Source organism: Girardinichthys multiradiatus, chromosome 17 (genome assembly GCF_021462225.1).
Source record: "Girardinichthys multiradiatus isolate DD_20200921_A chromosome 17, DD_fGirMul_XY1, whole genome shotgun sequence".
NCBI lineage: Eukaryota > Metazoa > Chordata > Actinopteri > Cyprinodontiformes > Goodeidae > Girardinichthys > Girardinichthys multiradiatus.
In genome coordinates this window covers 30626408-30649173 of record NC_061809.1, presented here as the reverse complement: position 1 = coordinate 30649173, position 22766 = coordinate 30626408, and the positions used below count along the sequence as shown (strand labels likewise).

Sequence of the window (22766 nt, the reverse complement as noted above, 5' to 3'; positions counted from 1 at the left end):
TTAATAATATTTAAATCACAAAGGCCTAACATTTTAACAAGGGTGTGGAGACTTTGTCTGCAAGACAACATTCCCTGGAAATGAGCCTGGGGTGTTTTAGAAGGCATCATGTTGACATAGTGCCTCCGTTCAGCTGAAACCAGTTTGTCATGTAGAAATCCTTCCTGATTCTTCAAACTGACACACTGACTGCTGAGATCTACTCCACACAACCCCACTAACACCTTCCGTTAATCTCAGAGTGATGCATTAAAATGTCTGGCTTCCTGTGTTCAGAGAGGACTTCACTGGATTCAGATGAAGCTTCTAATTGTTCTAAAGCCACACATGACCTAACTGAAGAACCAGCAGGTCATCAAATCCACACACCTGACAAGAGGGAGGCAATCTCCTGCAGTAGGGGAGGAAGACCAAATGAAACAGCGAAGAGAGGAGGCTGTTTCCATCACTGCTGACTGCCAGCCAATCAGAGCGCAGCAATAATGGCAGAGGGAGAGAGGAGGAGGAGGAAGCATCTGGATGTTGAATCTTTTTATAGATGGAAGAAGAAAGTTTGTTAGATGAGACGGGAGGAAGACGGATGCAGAGGGACTACAGGTGGATGAAACTGAAGGAACAGCCTCAAAGGCAGGAGGACAGGCGAAGGAGAAACCAGTCCAAAAGAGGAGATGAAGGGATGAAGATGGAGGAAAATACGCTGATTTGAAACCAGTGAAATGAAAGTGCAGAAATAAAACAGATGAACAAGAAGGAGCAGACTAATTGCTGGAGAGGAAACGGTGAGTCTGAGTTTTCATTCAGTCTCTTGTGGTGTTTCAGGGAGATTTCTCATCATCAGTAAATCTCAACTCATTTTGATCCAAAACTGATTTTTTTTAGCATCAACTGTTGAAAGGTTGACTTTTCAAACAAACACATTACAACCACTGTAGAGTTTTGGTGCCAGAACTAGCTGACACTGCAATAGAACTTTATATTTCTACATTTAAAGTTCTGCTGGGAAGAACCAGAAAGTCCAAAGATCTCAGTCTGACTGAGAGAAACCAACCAGCTGCAGACAGAGACAGATGGAGGAAGGATGACCTCTGTCTCCAGGTCAGAGGACAGGATGCAGAGACAGACTGGCTCATGTTCTGATGTTTTTAGTAAGGTCCAAACTGGGTCATCAACAGAACAATGATCCCAAACACAGCAGCAGATTTACAACAGAATGGCTGAAAAACTAAATAATCAAGCTGCTGCAAAGGCCTAGTCAAAGCCCAGATATCAACCTGATTGAAATGCTGTGGTGGGACCTTCATGGAGCTGTGCAGCAACATTGGTAAGAGGAGTGGATCTCCTCCACAGTAAATGATGAAAAGGTTGGTTCTGTCTGAAGACCCGTCCGAAGTTCTCATCCATCATCACGGACATCGGTACATTCAATCGGAGATTTTAGAGACTCTGATCTTTGAATGCTCTTGCTTGGCTGAACTGGTAGAGTTTTATCACAGTCCCTGAGTTTCCAGCAGGTCAGAGCTGTGAGAAGCTTGTTGTCAGCCTGCTTTATCCACTGAAACCAGTTTGGATGTTTGAGGATTATTGTTCTGTTAGAATACCAAACGGGCTCCGGGTTTCAACCATCTAGCTCTAGATCTGAGGTGAAGTTTAAGAGTTTGGAGGTAGTCCTCCTTCTTCATTATCCCATCCACTTTCTGCAGTGCACCAGAACCATTGGAAACAGATGTACAGCATGATGCTATCACCTCCATACTTGAAAGTTGGCATGGAGTTTTTTGTTTGAAGGCCTCATCTCAAATTCTCCAAACATCCTTATCATTGTGTCCAAACAACTCAATCTTTGTCTCGTCTGACCATCAAACTGGTCTCCAGAACATGTTCTTTGTACATGAGGGCAGTTTTCATTTCATGGCAGGTTTATGTTTTGGTGGTTTCTGGACTGTTCCTGAACATCCCGACCAGATTCCTTTCATCTACTGGGACAGCTTGGTGACACACCTGAACAGTTTGGACTTCCATACAGTTGTTTGATCCGATGATGTTGGAATCTGCAGATGTTCAGAAATGGCTAAAATGAGTCCACAGTTCTTCTCAGATGTTCACTGAGCCAGCTGGACTGTCCATTGTTGTTCCATTGTGATTGTTGGTTGGTCCAATAAATGCTGTCAAACAGGTCCTTTATATGCTGCTGACCATCTGCCAGCTGCACATGATCCCTAACTAGAATTTACCAGGCCTTGGCTTCAGCAGCATCACGGATTAAAAGAGTGAGATGGATGTACAGAAACAACTTGACTATACATGCAAAGCTTCTCTCCCAGGTATAAAAGTCAAGGCAGCTGCATCGTGAATCCCAATCAGCTCCAGATGAAGGACATATGTTCTAGAGCTGGGTGATAAAACAGCAGCAATATGCATCTCGAAATTATTTTTCCTCGATAGACATCTGATAAAGGGTCGATATGGACCTTCAATATACAGATAATGATAGCCAATAGTAATAAGAGTTGCGCCGTGCTGGACCAATCATCCGGAAAGAAGACAGAAGACACAGCGAACCACCTGGTTGACCAGAATGACCCCAACAGTTCAGTTGTGTGGAGCTATCTTGGCTATTTGAAGCCACACAAAGAACAAAGGAGTGACACTGCAACTTATGTTGAGTGCATGAATACCACCTATCTGTTTTACCACCAGAACCAGCGCTGCTCACTGGAGCAGCAGGAGGTTAAACTTTACAATCGCAGACGAGAGCCTCGCCCTCTCCCTGAAAACAGCGCCTGCAAAGCTGCAACAACCACCCAAGGTCGGTTTCTCTAGCTCCACACCTTATAACAGGTTTAAGATTTATAACTTTATTATTTATATTTCAGTCTATTTTATTTATTTGACATCAACAGAACAATGTCAGTTTCCATTCTGTTCTCCTGTAATGCTTGAAGACTTTAGTTTAAATATACCTTTAATTTATGCAGTCCACCAAGGTTCAACTTTTCAAAATAAACCTTACATCAAATATAAGCTTCTGATATCTTGAAATCTGACTTAATAGAACCAGGGAACATTAAAGATGGACTAAAACTGTGATTTGTTTTATATTGTGATATATATCGATATCAACTGACATGAGAAATATTTTCATGAAAGGATTGTTTTCCATACCTCCCAGTCCTGATTCATTGGAGATTCATGGATGGAAAGTTCCTCTAGGAAAAGTTAAAGTTCTATTCATCCTCTGCAGACATTATTTCTGAGACAAATGTGAGATTATTTGTGTCTGGACTGCAGGAATCAGCACCAACAGAACAGAACCAAACAGAACTGGGGGTGATCAGTCCAAAAACTGATTTTAGCTCTATATAAAAATCATTAAGGCTGGAGATGAGGATGGACAGATGCAGAGAGAAGAACCAGTTAAATCAAATCATTCAGCTGCTTGGTTTCTTTAACTGAAATCTTCTGATGGTTCTGCTACAGCTTTCTGGTCTCAGCATGTTTCCATCAGGACCAGACACCACGTTAAAAAACTGCGCGTTAGGTGTTTGGCTCTGGTCAGGGTTTGATGCACCAGGGCTTTTCCCTCATATTAATGTGGTTCAGATTCTGTTGCTTTTAATGACCTCTCTGTGAGCTCGGCCCACTGGATGAGTCAGAGAAAGCTCTCTAGGTGATAATTAATTCAAATTAATGTCATTCTGGAAGCAGATGAGGAGGCTTTTATTGTGAAAGTATGACCTCCACCCAGCTGTGGAGCTCATCTCCTCTTCATCAGATTACAGAGCAGCAGATGTGCTCCACTAATTTGTATTAATGAAAAGATTATGGATTTAAAAACTCACCTCTGTGTCATGTGATCCCAGAAGATCATAATCTGATGACCTTATGGCACCTTTATGTCACTTCCTGTTGGCTGTTAGTGAGAACCTCCACACAGATGTATGAATACTTTCTGAATGTATTCAGACGGCCACTCGGGTCCTGCTAAACCCTTCTCCTCCATGGTGACACGCTCTGATTAGCATGTTCACTTCACATGGAGGAAACCATCTTAACGCTTGTTGCCGTGGTTTCTTACTCAACATGTCCACCTGCTCTGCTGTCAGAGGCATCTGAGAGGAAGAGCTCTCCTATTTTAGGTCTGATGAGAAGGAAGCTCACTGCAGCTCACCTGAACATCCAGGACAAGGATTTTCCACCAGGTAGCCTGAAGTGGCCCCCTCATTAATGAGTTTCATTGAGGGTTCTTTTATCAATCAGAAAAGAAAGTCTGTCATGAGGTTAAGCAGAGAAACCTCCTCTTTGGAGCCTGACCTCCATTGATGATGATGTTGAGAACATCAATGCTGTCACAGAACTGTTGGTTCAATTATAGAAGCTGGACAGTGAAGAAAACTGCTAAAAATGTCCTTGAAGATGCAGTTCATTAATGGTTCTGCTCAAGTCTCTGAAGGTCCCACCACAGCATTTAAGTCAGGCTGCAGTCTGAACTTTGACTAGGCCATTGGAGCACCTTGAGTCTTTTCTTTTTCAGTCAGTCTTGTCGTAGACTAGCTGCTGTGTTTGGGATCAATGTTCTTTCGACGACCAGGTTTGGACCACGCTTCAGCTGTTGGACAGACGAACTCACATTCAACCCCTTCAAGCAGATGTTGCCCACCCAAGCCAGGAGAGGCGTAGGAATATTAATCCTGAATGATAAAGCAAAGAGGCAGACATGTCAAGCTGTTGTATTACAGGTCCTTCTCAAAATATTAGCATATTGTGATAAAGTTCATTATTTTCCATAATGTCATGATGAAAATTTAACATTCATATATTTTAGATTCATTGCACACTAACTGAAATATTTCAGGTCTTTTATTGTCTTAATACGGATGATTTTGGCATACAGCTCATGAAAACCCAAAATTTCTATCTCACAAAATTAGCATATTTCATCCGACCAATAAAAGAAAAGTGTTTTTAATACAAAAAACGTCAACCTTCAAATAATCATGTACAGTTATGCACTCAATACTTGGTCGGGAATCCTTTGGCAGAAATGACTGCTTCAATGCGGCGTGGCATGGAGGCAATCAGCCTGTGGCACTGCTGAGGTCTTATGGAGGCCCAGGATGCTTCGATAGCGGCCTTTAGCTCATCCAGAGTGTTGGGTCTTGAGTCTCTCAACGTTCTCTTCACAATATCCCACAGATTCTCTATGGGGTTCAGGTCAGGAGAGTTGGCAGGCCAATTGAGCACAGTGATACCATGGTCAGTAAACCATTTACCAGTGGTTTTGGCACTGTGAGCAGGTGCCAGGTTGTGCTGAAAAATGAAATCTTCATCTCCATAAAGCTTTTCAGCAGATGGAAGCATGAAGTGCTCCAAAATCTCCTGATAGCTAGCTACATTGACCCTGCCCTTGATAAAACACAGTGGACCAACACCAGCAGCTGAAACGGCACCCCAGACCATCACTGACTGTGGGTACTTGACACTGGACTTCTGGCATTTTGGCATTTCCTTCTCCCCAGTCTTCCTCCAGACTCTGGCACCTTGATTTCTGAATGACATGCAGAATTTGCTTTCATCCGAAAAAAGTACTTTGGACCACTGAGCAACAGTCCAGTGCTGCTTCTCTGTAGCCCAGGTCAGGCGCTTCTGCCGCTGTTTCTGGTTCAAAAGTGGCTTGACCTGGGGAATGCGGCACCTGTAGCCCATTTCCTGCACACGCCTGTGCACGGTGGCTCTGGATGTTTCTACTCCAGACTCAGTCCACTGCTTCCGCAGGTCCCCCAAGGTCTGGAATCGGCCCTTCTCCACAATCTTCCTCAGGGTCCGGTCACCTCTTCTCGTTGTGCAGCGTTTTCTGCCACACTTTTTCCTTCCCACAGACTTCCCACTGAGGTGCCTTGATACAGCACTCTGGGAACAGCCTATTCATTCAGAAATTTCTTTCTGTGTCTTACCCTCTTGCTTGAGGGTGTCAATAGTGGCCTTCTGGACAGCAGTCAGGTCGGCAGTCTTACCCATGATTGGGGTTTTGAGTGATGAACCAGGCTGGGAGTTTTAAAGGCCTCAGGAATCTTTTGCAGGTGTTTAGAGTTAACTCGTTGATTCAGATGATTAGGTTCATAGCTCGTTTAGAGACCCTTTTAATGATATGCTAATTTTGTGAGATAGGAATTTTGGGTTTTCATGAGCTGTATGCCAAAATCATCCGTATTAAGACAATAAAAGACCTGAAATATTTCAGTTAGTGTGCAATGAATCTAAAATATATGAATGTTACATTTTCATCATGACATTATGGAAAATAATGAACTTTATCACAATATGCTAATATTTTGAGAAGGACCTGTATTCGCCTACAGGATTTAATGGGAATAATAATTCAACAAACATCTAGTTTAATCAGTTATTTTATAACATGTATTTGTAGGTGCACATAAATACTACCCATTAATTAATAGACCGAAACAAATGCATTTATTTGTTATATTACTGTGAACCTTCAGGCATTGCTTACAACCAGCTCAAAATGGCGCCTTGAATGCACATGGCCAGTGTTATTACCCTGGAGCCTGACCATACACGTATAAACTTAAGAGCTCATTAAACTCATAATTTAAGCCAAACTATATAAACTCCATGGTCGTTCAACATATTTATATTTTCCTGGTCCATTTTAACACATTGTTCTCTCAAACGGCGGTCGGTAGGGCTCTAACTGCTGTGGCGCAAGCGCACAAGTAGCTCCCGCTAGCTTAGCACATTAGCCTATAGTGCCGGACCCATATGAAGACAATATCACAAACTAAAGTTCTCTGAAGTGTTCACAATCGCGCCAACACTTTATCAAAAGTTTCTACATCAGTCATTGTTGTCCGGGTCCCTTAGAAGAACATGAAACCAACCTGAATGTTAAAGAAAAGAGACAGATGTCGGGCTGCTAGCCGCTTCGCCGCGGGGTTTCTTCTGCATCTTTACCTCTTAGTGGCCATTGTCTTTCTATCGATGCGCCATCTCCTGGCTCTTCAAGGTATTACAGCCACAAAGAAAACATAATTTGGCTTACTGCCATGGAGAGCCGTTTCATTCAAAATTAAATAAATACTGCTATTGATAAATTATTAATAAATATCCCCATGAAATAAAAAAAAATAATTATGTTAAAAGAAATTTTAATCTTATTTTATTTAATTAATTTCAAGATTTATTTAATTTACTTAAAGATTTATTTATTGATTTCATAATGCAGTTTTATTTTGTGATACCTTTATTTTGTAAAGCTGCTTTACGTATTTCAGTTACTTTTACTTTTTAACCCCGTTTTTCATTTTAAGCTCCTTTTATTTAATGTTCTTATATTCAAATGAGGGGGTGTAGTTTTATCTGCTGGGTGGCGCAGCAGGGCGGAGCTCAGTTCGTGGCTGAGGCCGGAAGAAGACAGCATGCCGAAGGGAGCCTGGGGATTTTCAATTTCCTATGTAAAACTTGGTTTTACATATGAAATGTCTTTTATGAATTGTTACTGCTTTTATAAGTTTTTAGCCTATTTATCCATTTTGTTCTATTTTAATTAATTTAAGACAGTATCTATCTATATCAGCCTTACACAGCTATGCTGGTTTGGTGTTTTTCTAACTGTCCTGTCATGACCTTTAACCTGCTAACTAAGGCCTATAGAGTCTGAGAAGGAGCTCTTAGGTTTTTGATCATTTCTCTGAGCTTCACACTATGACCTTGGGCTGAATCTGCTGGGACATCCAATCCTGGGAATAATCTTCTCTGTGGGATGATGGACTTCAGATAGTTTGGAGATGACCTGATAACCCTTCCCAAGTTGATGGACAGCAACAGTTGCTTCTTTAGTATCTTCTGACTTCTCTTGCTCTCTTTAATCAATTTTAAGCAGTGTGGGCGCTCATATTGTTTCACTCATGCTTTCTGAATGTTTGTATAGAGTCTTTATAAATATATATATATGGAGACTGTCTAATCTGCCAAATGTTGTCATTCATCTGAAGCTGACACTGTCTCTTTGACCTTATAGCTGTTTTTAGAGTTTATTCAGACCAATCCTTAGTCTTATTTTGGCATTTATATGAGGAAGAGAAGCAGTTTGTTAATTTGGTTTGCTGAAGTGTCTCCTCAGAATACATCAGATGCTCTCCAACAGCTTCACTGTTACCACGATACAACAAACAGGACATGTAAATACAACCGTGCATGAAAGATGCAAACTGGGAGTATTTGTGATTGGGGTTATTTAACATTTACCAGATAAGAAAAAATTAATCTGAACAATAGGTGAAAGAGAAGAAGAAAAGCTCACGCTTGAATGACCATAACCTCTCAATCATGTACAGCACCATACCACCACACCAAACACAGCATATCAACACAAACACCTCATTCCAACTGTCAGGTATGATGACGGCTTGTTCTGTAGCTACAAGACCTGGGTAGCTTGCAGTCAATGAGCGGACCACGACCTTCTCTGCTTACCAAAGCATACACACATGTGAGTCCATCTGTACGACAGGTGAAGATTGTCCAAACTACAAATTAAAACAATATCTTTAATTTCTCTCAAGTTAAGTAACTGTAAAAAGTAGTTAGGAACCATGTCAGGAACATAGTTCTCCTAAAAAAGGTGAGGAACAACATCAAGGTCACATTTATTGTAGCACAAAATCTAAAAATATGGTTAGGTAGAAAACCTCCAGGGACATGGTTAGCAGACCAACAATAAACCAGTTTCCTGTTTTTGGCTGAGAGGAGAGACAGCACCAAACCACAGGCAGACTGATGATGGCCAGAGAGGAACATCTAAAACAACCTGATGGAGTTGGTGAAACATCTGAGACTGAAGCCAAACTGAGGAACTACCTGACAGCGGTATCAGCGAGGTGAGCTCCCTTTCTCTGTATTCTTTATACATATGGATGAATGCACATTACCACACTAACTCAATTATTTCCAGATGTTAAGTATAGGCCAACTCCTGTGGTCCGACTCTCCATTATGAAAAATGTGACACCTAGCAGTCCCCCCAGTCTGACTTACCTGATGGACTACAACTACCTAGCCCTGGTTCTTGGCATCGTGTTGATCCTCGTCATCATCCTGGGAAACATCCTAGTGTGTCTGAGCGTGCTCACTGAGCGCTCACTGAAGACCGCCACCAATTACTTCATCATCAGCCTGGCGGTGGCCGACCTGCTGCTGGCTGTGCTTGTGCTGCCGCTCTACGTCTACTCTGAGGTCAGTCAGGTCTTGTGCTGGAACAGGTGGAGTGATGTCTATGTCAAGTAAGAACTGTGACTGTGAACTGATGTGTGTATAGTTCCTTGGAGGAATCTGGACTCTGAGCACCTCCATCTGTGACGCTCTGATGACCATGGATGTAATGCTCTGCACCGCCTCAATCCTGAACCTCTGTGCCATCAGCGTGGACCGGTAAGTTGCTGTTCCAATCAATATCCCTTTATATAAAGTAATGTAGACATCCATCCAGAGCAGGTCCTGAACGCCCCTTTCCCAAGCAGCACTCCTCAGCTCATCCAGAGGGATTCCAAGGCATTCCCAGGAGATTGTTTTTTTTTAACCCCTCAGGGAGTTAAAAAGGGCCACACCTTCAGCTTCTCCAGGAGGCATCCTAATCAGATGAACCACCTCAGAGGAGTTGTGGCTGTACTCCAAACTCCCCCTGAATTAGGTTCTCACCTACTTTCTAAGAGAGAGCCCTGCAGAGGAAGCTCATTTCATCTGCTTGTATCTAAGCCCTCATCCTCTACTTCTTGATCTATATCTCAGGACTGTAGGTGAGGGTGGAAAAGTCGACGGACCATAGATTCCAGAGTAGCTTTGGCTCAAGGTTTATGTTCAATTCAATTCAATTCTGTTTATTTATATAGAACCAATTCACAACACATGTCGTCTCAAGGTTCTTCACAAAGTCAGGTTCATACATTCCAATTAATCCTAACAATTGAACAGTTCAGTCAGATTCAGTTATTTATTCAAATTGGATAAAAAGTTTTTCTATCTAAGGAAACCCAGCAGATTGCATCCAGTCAGTGACTTGCAGCATTCACTCCTCCTGGATGAGCATGTAGAGACAGTGGACAGTCACTGGTGTTGACTTTGCAGCAATCCCTCATACTGAGCATGCATGTAGCGACAGTGGAGAGGAAAAACTCCCTTTTAACAGGAAGAAACCTCCAGCAGAACCAGAACCAGGCTCAGTGTGAGCGGCCATCTGCCACGACCGACTGGAGGTTTGAGAGAACAGAGCAGAGACACAAAGAGAACAAAGAAGCACTGATCCAGGAGTACTTTCTACGGGAAGGAAAAGTAAATGTTAATGGATGTAGCTCCTTTAGTCGTTTCATCTAGAAAGAAAGAACAGATAAACTCTGATCCAGTTTTCAAGGTTAGAGTCTGAAAGAGAGAACATAGAGTTAGTTACAGTAGAAGCTCAGTCAGTAGCCATGTCTAGGAGAGAGAAAGGGTTAAACACTAAAAGACAGGGCCATGTGGATCATCTGTAGAAGGTGAGCATTAAGTTGTTGCCAGCAGAAGCTTGGACGATCCCCCTCTCCAGAAAGGTGTCACAGGTAGACACAGAGTCAGGCCAGGTGTAGCTTCTAGGAAGAGAAAAGAGAGAACAAAGTTAAAAACTGAAATAACAGCAAATAATGCAGAATTGGAGAGTAGTGTGAGAATGTAGCAAAGAGGGTGAAAGTGGTCATTATGTCCTCCAGCAGTCTAAACCTATAGCAGCATAACTACAGAGATAGCTCAGGATAAACTAAGCCACTGTAACTATAAGCTTTATCAAAAAGGAAAGTTTTAAGCCTAGCCTTAAAAGTAGACAGGGCCTCACGGACTAAAACTGGGAGCTGGTTCCACAGGAGAGGAGCCTGATAACTAAAGGATCTGCCTCCCATTCTACTTCTAGAGACTCTAGGAACCACCAGTAAACCTGCAGTCTGAGAACAAAGTGCTCTGTTAGGAACATATGGACCAATCAGATCTCTGATGTATGATGGAGCTAGATCATTAAGGGCTTTATATGTGAGGAGGAGAATTTTAAATTCTATTCTGGATTTAACAGGGAGCCAATGAAGGGAAGCTAAAATAGGAGAAATATGATCTTTCTTTTTAATTTTCATCAGAACTCTTGCTGCAGCATTTTGAATCAGCTGAAGGCTTTTAACTGCATTTTGTGGACATCCTGATAGTAAAGAATTACAATATTCAACCCTAACCCTTCCTCCCTCTCTGTTGGTTGGAGTAAGGGGGAGTCAGGTTTAGCCTAAACCAGCTCAGTTATGGTTGAGGTGCAAACACACCCTCCATATCTGCTGCCTGTATGACCCCTTCTCTTTTCCAATGGTTATAATCAGTCTGACAGAGAGAGGTATCCCAATCATTGTGGTTTTTAGTATAACAATGACCATCAGTGGGACCCTTTGTGGAGATACGACATTGTTGTAGCGCCGTTTAACTAAATAATCTGAACTGAAACTATCTGTGTACTGAGCCTGGTTCTGGTTCTGCTGGAGGTTTCTTCCTGTTAAAAGGGAGTTTTTCCTCTCCACTGTCGCTACATGCATGCTCAGTATGAGGGATTGCTGCAAAGTCAACACCAGTGACTGTCCACTGTCTCTACATGCTCATCCAGGAGGAGTGAATGCTGCAAGTCATTGACTGGATGCAATCTGCTGGGTTTCCTTAGATAGAAAAACTTTTTATCCAATTTGAATAAATAACTGAATCTGACTGAACTGTTCAATTGTTAGGATTAGTTGGAATGTATGAACCTGACTGTTGTGAAGAGCCTTGAGACGACATGTGTTGTGAATTGGAGCTATATAAATAAACTGAATTGAATTGAAAAAGTAAAGAGCTGAAATGTGTCATCTTTTATTATCTGGTGAATCTAAGTTCCAGCCCTGACTCGTGCTCATGAGATATGGAGCTGGCCGGGACCCAGATCCTAATGAAGGGGAGGGAGGGCAACAAGTCCTGATGGGTTCCAGGACTTAACGTATCTGATGCTGCTGATCACTAATCACTTCCATCTTTATAGGCCTAATTAGCAGCACACTGACAGCAATCATCATGAACATTTCAAGAAAGAAGTCATCTGGTTTAATAGAAATATTTAGAAAATATGTATTATCCTGTATTAAAATGTCTTTCTGAAACAGGAATTATCAATTAAATTAAATGTATCAGTCTTAATGTCATTAAACATGTTACTCCTGAGGTCACTTTGTTGTTCATGGGGCAGAAAAATGTTGTTTTCTCATCCATTATTCCTCATAATAAATTAAGCTGCAGTGAAGAAGCTTGTTATAGAGATAAGAGGTTCTATCCTGGCTTTCCAGGATGGCAGGTGATAACAGGCCCAATTAACAACTTGCAAGGTGTTAAGAAAGTTTAATTAAACACTTTGGTGAATCAAACATGGCTGAGGCTACACATTTATATTTTTAGTACTAAGGGTGACAAGCTATATTTGAAGCAGAGGCTGTTATTTGGCATATTAGTAGTTGTTTCTACATTTCTTAAAGGGAGGATGTCTGAACCCATTCTGTCAGAGTTAGCCACATTCTGTGTGCAAATTCACGATGTTTGCTTTCATGGGGTCCCGCCTCACCATCTTCTTGTCTTCAGTCTCAGAACAAACTCCTGAGAGTCCAATATGTTTGGTTGTACTGCAGGTACATCGCTGTGGTGGTGCCCCTAAAATACAACCGGAACCAGTTTAGTGTTCGCCAACTAGCTCTCATCACTGCAACCTGGGTCCTGTCTCTGGGCGTAGCGAGTCCAGTCATCTTTGGTCTGAACCAGGTGCCGAATCGGGATCCAACGGTGTGCAAGCTGGAGGATGATCGCTTTGTGGTGTACTCGTCAGTCTGCTCCTTTTTCGTGCCATGTCCAGTCATGCTGTTCCTCTATTACTGGATGTTCCGTGGCCTGCAGCGCTGGAGCAGTCGGAGCCGGTCTCAGGCTCATCGGGTTGGTCACAGAGGTTTCTCTTTGCATCTCGGCTCAACTCTGCGTAGAGCTAAAGATACAACCCCTGGCAGCCAAAACAAGGTTGTTTTTACAGCGTCTCCCATAAGCCCAACCTCTCCATCTAAGTTCTCAATGGCAACACCTTGTGCCACCCCGCTTGGAGAGGAAAACCAGGATAGGACAGTGATGGCTGCTGATAGCGACCCAATGACCCCTCAGATGGACAGCGCGTCGGAGGGCGAGCCCACAGGGGGCAGGGAGCGAGGCAGCCGCTTAGAGAACAGTCTGAAAAGCAGCGTCACAAAGAGAGGACGGAGGACCAGCAAGACCAGTAGGGTCAGTGGGAGGGAGCGCAAGGCCATGAAAGTCCTACCGGTCGTTGTTGGTGAGTACCAGAACCAGGCTAGCTCTGACACTCGATACGATATGTTTAATTTTAGGAGACAATCGCCTTCAAACTGCATCATAAAAAGTTAGATTTTATTTATTGTCAGGATGAACCAAAGATGTTTAATGTTTTCCCTGGAATAAATGCAATAAATGAAATGCAGAGTGCAGCAGGTGGTTTGCAGCTTAAATAAACCACCCAAAGCATCAGGGTATGCTTGATTTGTTGTGCAGAGTGTGAGAGCGACCACGTGTGAAGCAGCAGCACAGCTTGAGCTGACTGCATGAACCAGCTCATCACCTCATTCATCACATTTCAGACACATGCAGCAGCAGGCTTAGCCATTCTGGCCCCTGGCGACCCTTCATAAAAGGGCCCTCCCCCATGTCTGCTGTAATGTAACAGTAGGCCCTGTGGGCCGCCACAATTTTCATACTGGAATACTGGGAACCAGACAGGAGCAAATTCGTACTTTAATAAGACCCAAATACTCCTTAATATTCTTTGGAAAAACCTTTGTTTTATTGTTATAATAAAAGTGAACGCCACTCATTGTGTACAAACTAATAACAGAATAGAATAAAATAGTACTGGGGCGTACAATGAAATTGCCATTAATGACAGAGTAGAGGTTAAAAATATAGTAAAAATATAATATATTGCTCAATTATATATTGCACAATTCTTTGAGTCATATTGGATCCTTCTGACCGGGCCCAGTTGTTAGAGCCCTGTGGAAACATCAGTGTGTTTAAGAGAGGGGGTACCTGGAGGCAGGTCCAAACATTGGTCCATTGCAGGTATGGACAGGGAACCGGACTGGATGAAGGATAATGGACAGGAAAAGATACACTTGCATGAGCTGTAAAATGACAACAATAAAAAGTTGTTTTATCTGTAAATCTTGTAAATTTGTGCCTCTCTGTATTTTCAATTGACAATGCTATTTACACAACGAATGAATCTGAAGAGTGAGGAAAGGAAATGAGTGGAACTGCAGTTAATGATAAAATGTTCAGAAATGTAAAGTTATACAATAAGAGTCCTATAAAGCCGTATGTGTGTGAGGGGATGGGAGGAATATGAGGACAGAGTCAATAGGTTGGCAGATAATTATCGTATAGTTAACAGGTTAGTATGGAAAACACTTAGTACTTACTGGTCTTGTGTGATGTGTGGATAGAGAATCGTCTAGATAAAAAACATCACCTGTTAAGGCGACTGTGGCTCAATAGGAAGAGTAGTCATCTTGCAATCAAAAGGTTGTAGGTTCAATTTCAGCTTCCTCCTGCCACATGTCGATGTGCCCCTGGGCAAGGCCTCAAGTTGCCTACTGATCTGCGTATTGGTGTATGAATGTGTGAGCGTTAGTGAGTGCGATTGGGTGAATGTGGCTAGTGTAAAGCGCTTTTAGTGGTCTGTATGACTGGAAAGGCACTATATGAGTTCAGTCCATTTACCAATATTGGCGGAGATGACCTCACTATGTTGTACTTATGTTTTTACAGCATTGAGTGATCAGACTTTATCTTTATTGTCCACTAGAACGTCTATAAAAGCAGTTGTCTTGTGTTTTACTGAAGAGAGAACAGCATCACAAATAAATTACATATAGAATGTAATTTACCAATAAAATGTACTCTATCCTGCTCTCCCCTAGGCTCCCTATTTCTGTCTCCTCTTTTATTCTTCTTTTCATGGAATATGAATGGACTTTTCTTGAATTGAATTAAACTGAAATATGCTTTCTTGTTTATTGTCTCTTTCTTCTTCCTGTCCTTTATTGTTCCTCTTATAGTGAATGCATACTCCTCTTCATGGCCCCTTTCAGATGGATGTGGTTTCTAGTTTTTTATTGGTATTAGTGATCAGTATGGATATTTAATCTTCCTGTCACTGTAGTTGGTTGGAACAGTTGATACCACTAGTTGGAAATGACCCTGCAGGCTTTGGCCTCTGGAAACCTTTGGATCAGTGCATCCATGTCCAGGGTTCCCCTGATCTCAAGGCCATTCAATCATCCCTCATCATGTGAATCCTCCCCCTTGTCCTGTTGTTTCCTCGTCACTCACTTGTTCTTCATTTGATAGTCCAGGTCACATTTGTTTTGAGGTGTTACTTAATCAAAAGGCAGTGGAGGTTTGCGGTGTGAGGAGACATCAGCATTAAATTTGATGGACCACCCAGTTCCAGTGAAGTTGGGACGTTGTGTAAAACATGAATAAAACCAGAATACAGTGACCTGCTAATCCTGTTCAACCTTTAAGCAACTGAATCTACCACAAAGACCAGATAATGTTCAAACTCATCAACTTTATTGTTTTATGCTAATTTTCCTCATGTTGAGTCTGATGCTTGCAACACGTTCCATCAAAGCTGGACCGGGTCATGTCCACCACTGTGTTTCTTCACCTTTTCTTCTAACACTCAGTCAGAGTTTGGGAACCGAGGACTAATTGTTGGAGCTTTCTAGGAGGAACTATGTCCCATTCTTGCTTGATGAACAACTTCAGTTGCTCAACAGTCCAGGGTCTCTGTTATCATATTCTGATCTTCATAATGCTCCACACGTGTTCAATGGGAGACAGGTCTGGAGCGCAGGTGGGCCAGTCTAGAACCAGAACTCTGTTACTATGAAGCCACGCTGGTGGAACACGTGCAGAATGTGGCTTGGTATTGTCTGGCTGAAATAAGTAGGACGTCCCTGAAGAAGATGTTGCTAGGATGACAGCAGATGTTGCTCCAGAACCTGTATGGACCGTCCAGCATTAATGGTGCCTTCACACATGTGCCAGTTACCCATGATGCCATGGGCACCAACACACCTCCATACCATCACAGATGCTGACTTCTGAACTTTGCTCTGATAACAATCCAGATAGTCCATTTCTTTTTAACCTGGACGACACAACGTCCAGGATTTCCATGAACAACCTGGAATGTTGACTCGTCAGACCACAGCAGACTTTTCCACTTTGCTTCAGTCCATCTCAGATGAGCTCGGGTCCAGAGAATCCAACGCCGGTTCTGGTTGTTGTTGATGTGTGTCTTGTCTTTGCATTGTAGAGTTTAACTTGTAGACGTAGAAATGAACTGAGTTAACTGACAATGGTTCTGAAGAGTTGCTGAGCCCATGTGGTGATATCTGGTACTGAATGATGTTGGTCTTTAATGCAGTGCCTCCTGAGGGGTCGAAGGTCACCGGTATTCAATGTTTTCCTCCTTGCTGCAGAGATTTCTCCAGATTCTCTGAATCTGTAGATGACGACATTCCTAAATTCCTGCAGTTGTACATTGGGGAACGTTGTTCTTAAACTGCTCAACTATTTGCTCACACAGTTGTCCTCAAAGTGGTAAACTTGACCCCATCCTTGCTGGTGAACGACTGAACCTTTTAGAGATGCTCTTTTTAAACCCAATCATGACCCTCACCTGTTTCCAGTTAACCTGTCCACCTGTGGAATGATCCAAACAGCATTCCTCAACTTTCCCAGTCTGTTGTTGCCGTTGTTTCAGCTTAGTTGGAACGTGTTGCTGGCATCAAATTTTACATGAGCGAATATTTGTAAAAAACAAAGATTATCAGTTTGAACACTAAATATCTTGTCTTTGTGGTGGATTAAACTGCATAAAGGTTGGACTGGAATGTTTTATATAATGTTCCAACTTCATTGGAAGTGTGGTTGTATATTTAATGGTCATTTCAGAACTCCTGGTTCACTGAGCAGGCTGGAGATGTCCTACACCAGACTGAGGTTAGTGGACCAAGTCTGGGTTTGATCTGGGTCAGGGTGTTAGCATAAAATCTGATTTCAATCTAAACGTCATGTTTTAAACACGTGATTCAAGGCCAGTTTAAAATAAATGGAATTATTTCCACTTTAAACTTGATCTGCAGACTTCATATGAAGTTGTTTTTCACACTTAGTTATTGTCAGTGTTAAGTTATAAAAACTACCAAACACAGTGGGACAGTAGAGGTAAGGTTTTTATCAGCTTCCTGCAGTTTCTCATTGAGAACGAGAGATTTCTCTGCAGGAAGTCTCTTCTCCACAGAAACTGTTTTCCTGTAACACAGGCAAGCTGTGGTTTCAGTAAAAATAGAAACTGCTTCTCCGTGAGAGTTGCTTTAATTCCTCAGCACTAGCTTCACGCCAAGGAACATAAAAAAAATCACACTTTATTCAGCTAAAATAGCCCGCAGGCTGTGATTTTCACAGAAACATGGCTGCAGGCAGAGAGAACACAGACAAGCTGCTTAATGCATCTGTATTTTCCTGTTTTCTTTGTTTCTCTCCAGGAAGATTGATGCCAGTCTGTCTTTTTGTGTTTCAGGTGTGTTTCTGGCCTGCTGGACGCCGTTCTTCACCGTCCACGTCACCAAGGTGTTATGCCGCTCCTGTGACATCGGCCCCACTCTCATTTCTGTGGTCACATGGCTCGGCTACGTTAACAGCGCCGTTAACCCAATCATCTACACAGTCTTTAACGCAGAGTTCAGGAACGTCTTTCACAAGCTGCTCTGCTGCCAGACGTGACCCTTAAAGCACCGTCTCCGAGCTCACAAGTTCTCCAGAACATCCTGATAGGCTCCAGAAGACCTCTGAAGTCAAACTGTCTCTTATTTCAGCGTGTCAGTCTGGTTCTTAGAGCGGCTTAGAGGCATCGAATATCAGCCAGATGTTCTGTAATATCTGAGTAGTTATACATATGTGTATTTTAAAGCTGTTGCAGGTCAGTGTGGACTTATTTGATGCTTTTTTTTTCCTTTATTACATTTTTATGACACAAATGATCAAAATGGAGCAAAACTGAATGTTTTAATGAAGGTTTGGTGATTTGTAGATTTTGAATCTGTGAAATGGACATCATGAGATGTAGCTGAAATGGATGTCCTCCTTCTGGACTACTGAGACAATAAAGTAGTGAAGGACACATCACACAGAGAGTTTTATGTTCTTACAGTAATCAGTAAGGTCCTCAGAGTGAACTTTGTTTTATCAGTTGTTAAAGTAGAGTCAGCAAGAGGCGGATGGCTGCAGCTGCAACTTTAACTGTCAGGCTTCACCTTGAAAAGGTTCCTGAAGTGGTCTAAAACTGGGGTTAGTTGTAGTGCTCTTTGCATGCTCTCCCTATTCTGGATGAAGACCCAACTGATGCAAAGTCTTGGTGAGGACTTCAGGGGTCATTAAAACTGTTTTGGGGATGCACTACCCTCTATTTTGAGCTTTGATCATTTCTTATCCTAGAGGCACCATGTTGGGGTCCTGGGTGGGTGTGGCAGCAGGATGTTCATGATGTTTGACCACATCCACAGGCGTGGCTTGTTTCAGATCATCTAAAGCAGGAACCAGCACACTAGCCTCATGCCCAGCCTACTGGAGTGATCATGGGAGTATGTAACTTAAAGGGACAAACTGTGCAAAGGTGCTACAGATGACTACAGCATGGCAAAGGTGCAAGAGAGCTTCTTAAGAACCTGCAAACCAGCAGGAAACCCATGTTTGCTGAGTGTGGCACCATTATGGTTAAAAATGTAAGAATGTAGTTTTCATCAAACTTTTTGACTGCTCGAGTGACAGGTTGATCAGGCAGTCTTTTCAACTTTCAACTTTTCCTAAATGTTGTGGGAAGCATGACCTCTCCCCCCCCCCCCCCCCCACACACCCCATAGTATTATGTATGTAGTTCTGCCACTCCCCTATGTAGAGGAATTTCACAGATCCATCCCTTTTCTTATATTTTAAAAATTTACCTCCAAAAATCCAAATACAATCTATATATTTGCTACCCTTCGTCTTTCACTGGAGAAAGCTAACAGAGGGAAAAAGACAATGAAGGAAAAATGCGGGATATGTAACATTTCTTCTGGGTTTTATATTTGTTTTTATATTACAATATTACATATTTAAGGTTTAGGAGTCTGTTTGCTAATTTTAGGTGAGAGCATGTCTGAGGGGTGGGGACCTGCTGCTGTGGTATTCGGCTCTCATTATCTTCATTGTTCACTAAATGTTTTCTATCATTCCTCACAATCGCCTTCATTAAATAGTTGTACAACAATTGTATTGAATTAAAAGACTCTATGTACTAATTAACTCTCTTCTAGAGGCAACTGTTGTTTTTTTATGACTATGAGAGTGATAAATATGAACACACCACACTTTTCAGATGTCTGAAAAAATGTTGCTTTCTCTTCTAATTCTTATTTCTTTTCAACTCTGTACCTCTTTGTGTTTTTTCTATCAGCATAATACAGATAATATATATTGTTTTTTCTAGCCACACTGTGGTAGAAAGTTGAATTTCAAATACTGATCTTTATTTACCTCAGTGAGCTCTGGTTTCAGAGCCCTTTGTTTAGTTTAAAGGGTTGACTTTTGATGAGCCTTACTGGGGTCTAAGTGTGCAAGCAGCCTTCAGATGGAATACCTGGGACAGAAAAATGAGTGGGATTATAAAATGTAATAGTTTTTGATCTTTGACCTGGTTAAGTAGGTTTCAAACTGAAAAGGTTTTGACGGAAACAAGCTGTAGGGCTTATTTAGGTCTAAGCTGCCACTGTCATTTGTTTCACAAGATAACTCAGGAGCATTTTTATTTTTGCTGGGTTTTCTGATTATTCACTGAGGTAGACATAGTAAAATGCATTGCTCACTTTGTTAGTGATTCTTTTATATCTTACAATCCTATTTTTCTTGTTACCAAAACCCGTTTCGGTAGATTTTAAGTGTCAGTCAAAGGTCTACATCTTTACATTTTCCTGATCCTCAGAACAAGCATTCTCGTATCACCGTCAAGTGAGAAACCTGCTTCAAACAAGAACAATTCAAAAAGGAAAACACATCCCCCAGAGGTGAGAGTGATTCCCTTAGACCATGCATTATACTCCTAAACAAGCACTCCACACTTTTCAGATTTTTTGAAACACGTTTTTGTCTTTTGCTCTAATTATCTGGGGTCATGGGGAGGTCAACCTGTCACTCGAACTGTCAAAAAGTTTAATAAAAACTACCTTATTACATTTGTTGTAATACCTTTGCTCTAATAAAGTCCTGCTCTGACTGGATCGGGCTCTAGCTGAAAACAGTGACGTACTTTCCAGAGGTGACCAAAACGTTGTCCACACGCACTAGATGCTGCACAGGTTCTCACCAGATCTTTAGGACTTCCAACAGGATGCTACTGGAGGAACAATTAGAAGTTGTTTAGATTACTCTGCTCATTTATTTCCTTTACTGTGATCTTCTCACTTTTGTCGAGTTCCTAAACATGTCTCATCTTCTCTCACTCCTCTGTGCTGTGTTGTTCTGTCAGCTCCATCCTTTCAGTTAATTTTCCGCTCCGTTGCAGAAACATCAGTTAGGAAATAGCCTCCTGCGTCATGCAGCTCCTCCGTGATCTTTTTAGGTTAGGATTGTGCAAATATCTACAGTACTATTTCCTAGTAGAGTAGCTGGGTACTGTGAAGAAACTGTCTCTGTGGCGGCTGGATCGGGACAAAGTGACCAGATCCTGGATCAAAACAGTCTAATCAGCTTCCTCTGTGGGTGGCTGGGCTATGCCTTAGAGATATGGGGGAGGAGGTCCATCACCAGGAGGAAGCTGCTGCTCCTCCGCCTTGTAAAGAGTCAGCTGAGGAATTCATCTGATCAGGACGACTCCATCTGTGTTGATTGGCGGAGGGATCTCAGGAATCTTTCCTGATGTGGAAACACGGACAGCAATGACTGATGGACAAAAACCCAGAAGCCAAAACAAAAAAAGTCATAAATATAACAAACTAATGGCAATGAACAAATAGTAGCTGAGTACTTTGACCTTCACATGCAGGGGGACTGACCCAGTGCAGGTCAGGGAGGTGCCAAATCCGACAGCAGGTGTGCAGAATGAGGAATCAAGGAACCGAATCAGACAATATACGCTGTAAACTAAACCAGACATGAACAAGTGAATCCTAAACACCATTTTTTATCTGCTTTGTGTTTTTTTTTGACAGTTTTTGCTCACAGTGAAAGCTCCTGTTGCTGGACCTGGATCAGCCTCTGCTGCTTCTCTCCTGCTCTGCAGCACAAGGCTTCCTGATTTCACAAACTGTTTAGGTGCTTCACGGTCTCAGACCTGGGGTCAGTTTCCCTCCATGATCCACTGTGGAATACCAGATCTGGTGGCAGAACATCAATGTGTCTCCTTTGTCAGATTCAAACAGATTCAAGGCCAGACATCTGCAGAATCTGAGACTTCATTCTGAGACGTGGATTAAAGGTCAGAGCAGCAGAATAAAGTCTCAGCTGAGAGACTAAAATCTCACCTGGACAAATTAACCTTTAACTCCCAGTGGAGGTAAAGATAGAACCAAGAGGTGGAGGATGGAGGAGAAGGGCTCTGTTGGACATTTACACGGACAGATGAAATGGAGGATTTACACCTGAGAGGGTTCAGCAGGTAGTTTCCACTCTGATGATGACTCACCTCCATCAGCTCAGAGAGAACATCAGCTTTACATGAGGAGAAAAATCTGGAGTTCTTACCAAAAACAGCTGAAATAAAGCTGCAGCAGAACCCGCTGATAGAAACAGAATCTGTCTCAGACTGAGGCTCCATCAAAGTCTTTTCTGCTCCGATGTCTGAAAGGAAGGAGTACTGACTCACGCTGTTTCACTCAAACAAGGCAGATTCTCTCTGTCCAGCATCTGTTTTCTTGATTTTGTCATTTTTAGAGATCGGACCAGTCGCTGCTTTCAATGAGTCTATCTCTGAATCTGGGTTAGGGAATATGGGTCGGCCTCATCCAGATGTTGCTCAGATATAGAAAGTTCCCCTAAACTGTGGCTCTCATTGCAGCGAGGAGCTGATTTCTGAATGTAATCAGAGCTACGGACTGGACCCATACTGCTATAAGGGCCCCATCTGGAAGTCAATATGCTTTAATGAATAGAAAACATCTTCATTCAATATATGTGGAACCTATTAGTGATGCTCAGATGTGTCTCACTAATGCAACGATGGCTTCCTCACCTCAGCTTATTTGGACAGGTGGTGGGTGCCTTCCAGCTATTTATCCTACTTTGTATATGCATTCAGGGGCGCGGACCAGGCGGTTTGAGCGCCACTTGCAACTGAGCCCAATTCACAGCTGAGTGCGATGCATGAAGGCTACGTGTGCAGTTAAGGCAAGCCAACAGTGTCATAAAACGTCACTTTTACCAGGCGTCTGGTTCAAAGTTCTATTGGATGTACTGACTGTTTTATAGGTCAGTACACCATACATTATGACAAAAATACCTTCAAAAAAGCCATTTAAGACCACCTAATGGACGCTGCTTTTTACATAATACGGTGTTCAATGACCTGAATA

The 22766-nt window shown here is 42.3% G+C and overlaps 1 protein-coding gene and 1 long non-coding RNA gene across 3 annotated transcripts in view; one reads left to right on the top strand and one right to left on the bottom strand.

The window, feature by feature from the left end:
- LOC124882738 overlaps window positions 1-6998 on the bottom strand; it is a 30656-nt gene extending 23658 nt beyond the window's left edge. Inside the window, exons 1-2 of the long non-coding RNA XR_007041978.1 lie at window positions 6900-6998; window positions 3840-4688 (exon numbers count right to left, since the gene is read on the bottom strand). This is a non-coding gene — a long non-coding RNA (uncharacterized LOC124882738). The remainder of the gene's footprint in view (window positions 1-3839; window positions 4689-6899) is intronic.
- On the top strand, window positions 407-18348 carry drd4-rs (dopamine receptor D4 related sequence). Of its 2 annotated transcripts, none has more exons than XM_047389258.1 (6): window positions 407-779; window positions 8767-8897; window positions 8972-9252; window positions 9335-9447; window positions 12723-13405; window positions 17744-18348. In XM_047389258.1, exons 3-6 carry the CDS (start codon window positions 9013-9015, stop codon window positions 17944-17946), a joined length of 1239 nt encoding a protein of 412 aa, XP_047245214.1. In that variant the 5' UTR covers window positions 407-779; window positions 8767-8897; window positions 8972-9012; the 3' UTR covers window positions 17947-18348. The 2 variants fall into 2 exon arrangements, with proteins under 2 accessions (XP_047245214.1, XP_047245213.1); XM_047389257.1 differs by having other exon boundaries at window positions 8746-8897.
- Window positions 18349-22766: the final 4418 nt, after the last annotated feature.

Excerpts from the sequence above, each read along its gene's own strand:
- drd4-rs (XM_047389258.1), top strand. The coding sequence starts at position 9,013 with ATGAAAAATGTGACACCTAGCAGTCCCCCCAGTCTGACTTACCTGATG. Across the intron at positions 9,253-9,334 it reads CGCTCTACGTCTACTCTGAG|TTCCTTGGAGGAATCTGGAC; the intron begins GTCAGTCAGGTC and ends ATGTGTGTATAG. Across the intron at positions 9,448-12,722 it reads TGTGCCATCAGCGTGGACCG|GTACATCGCTGTGGTGGTGC; the intron begins GTAAGTTGCTGT and ends GTTGTACTGCAG.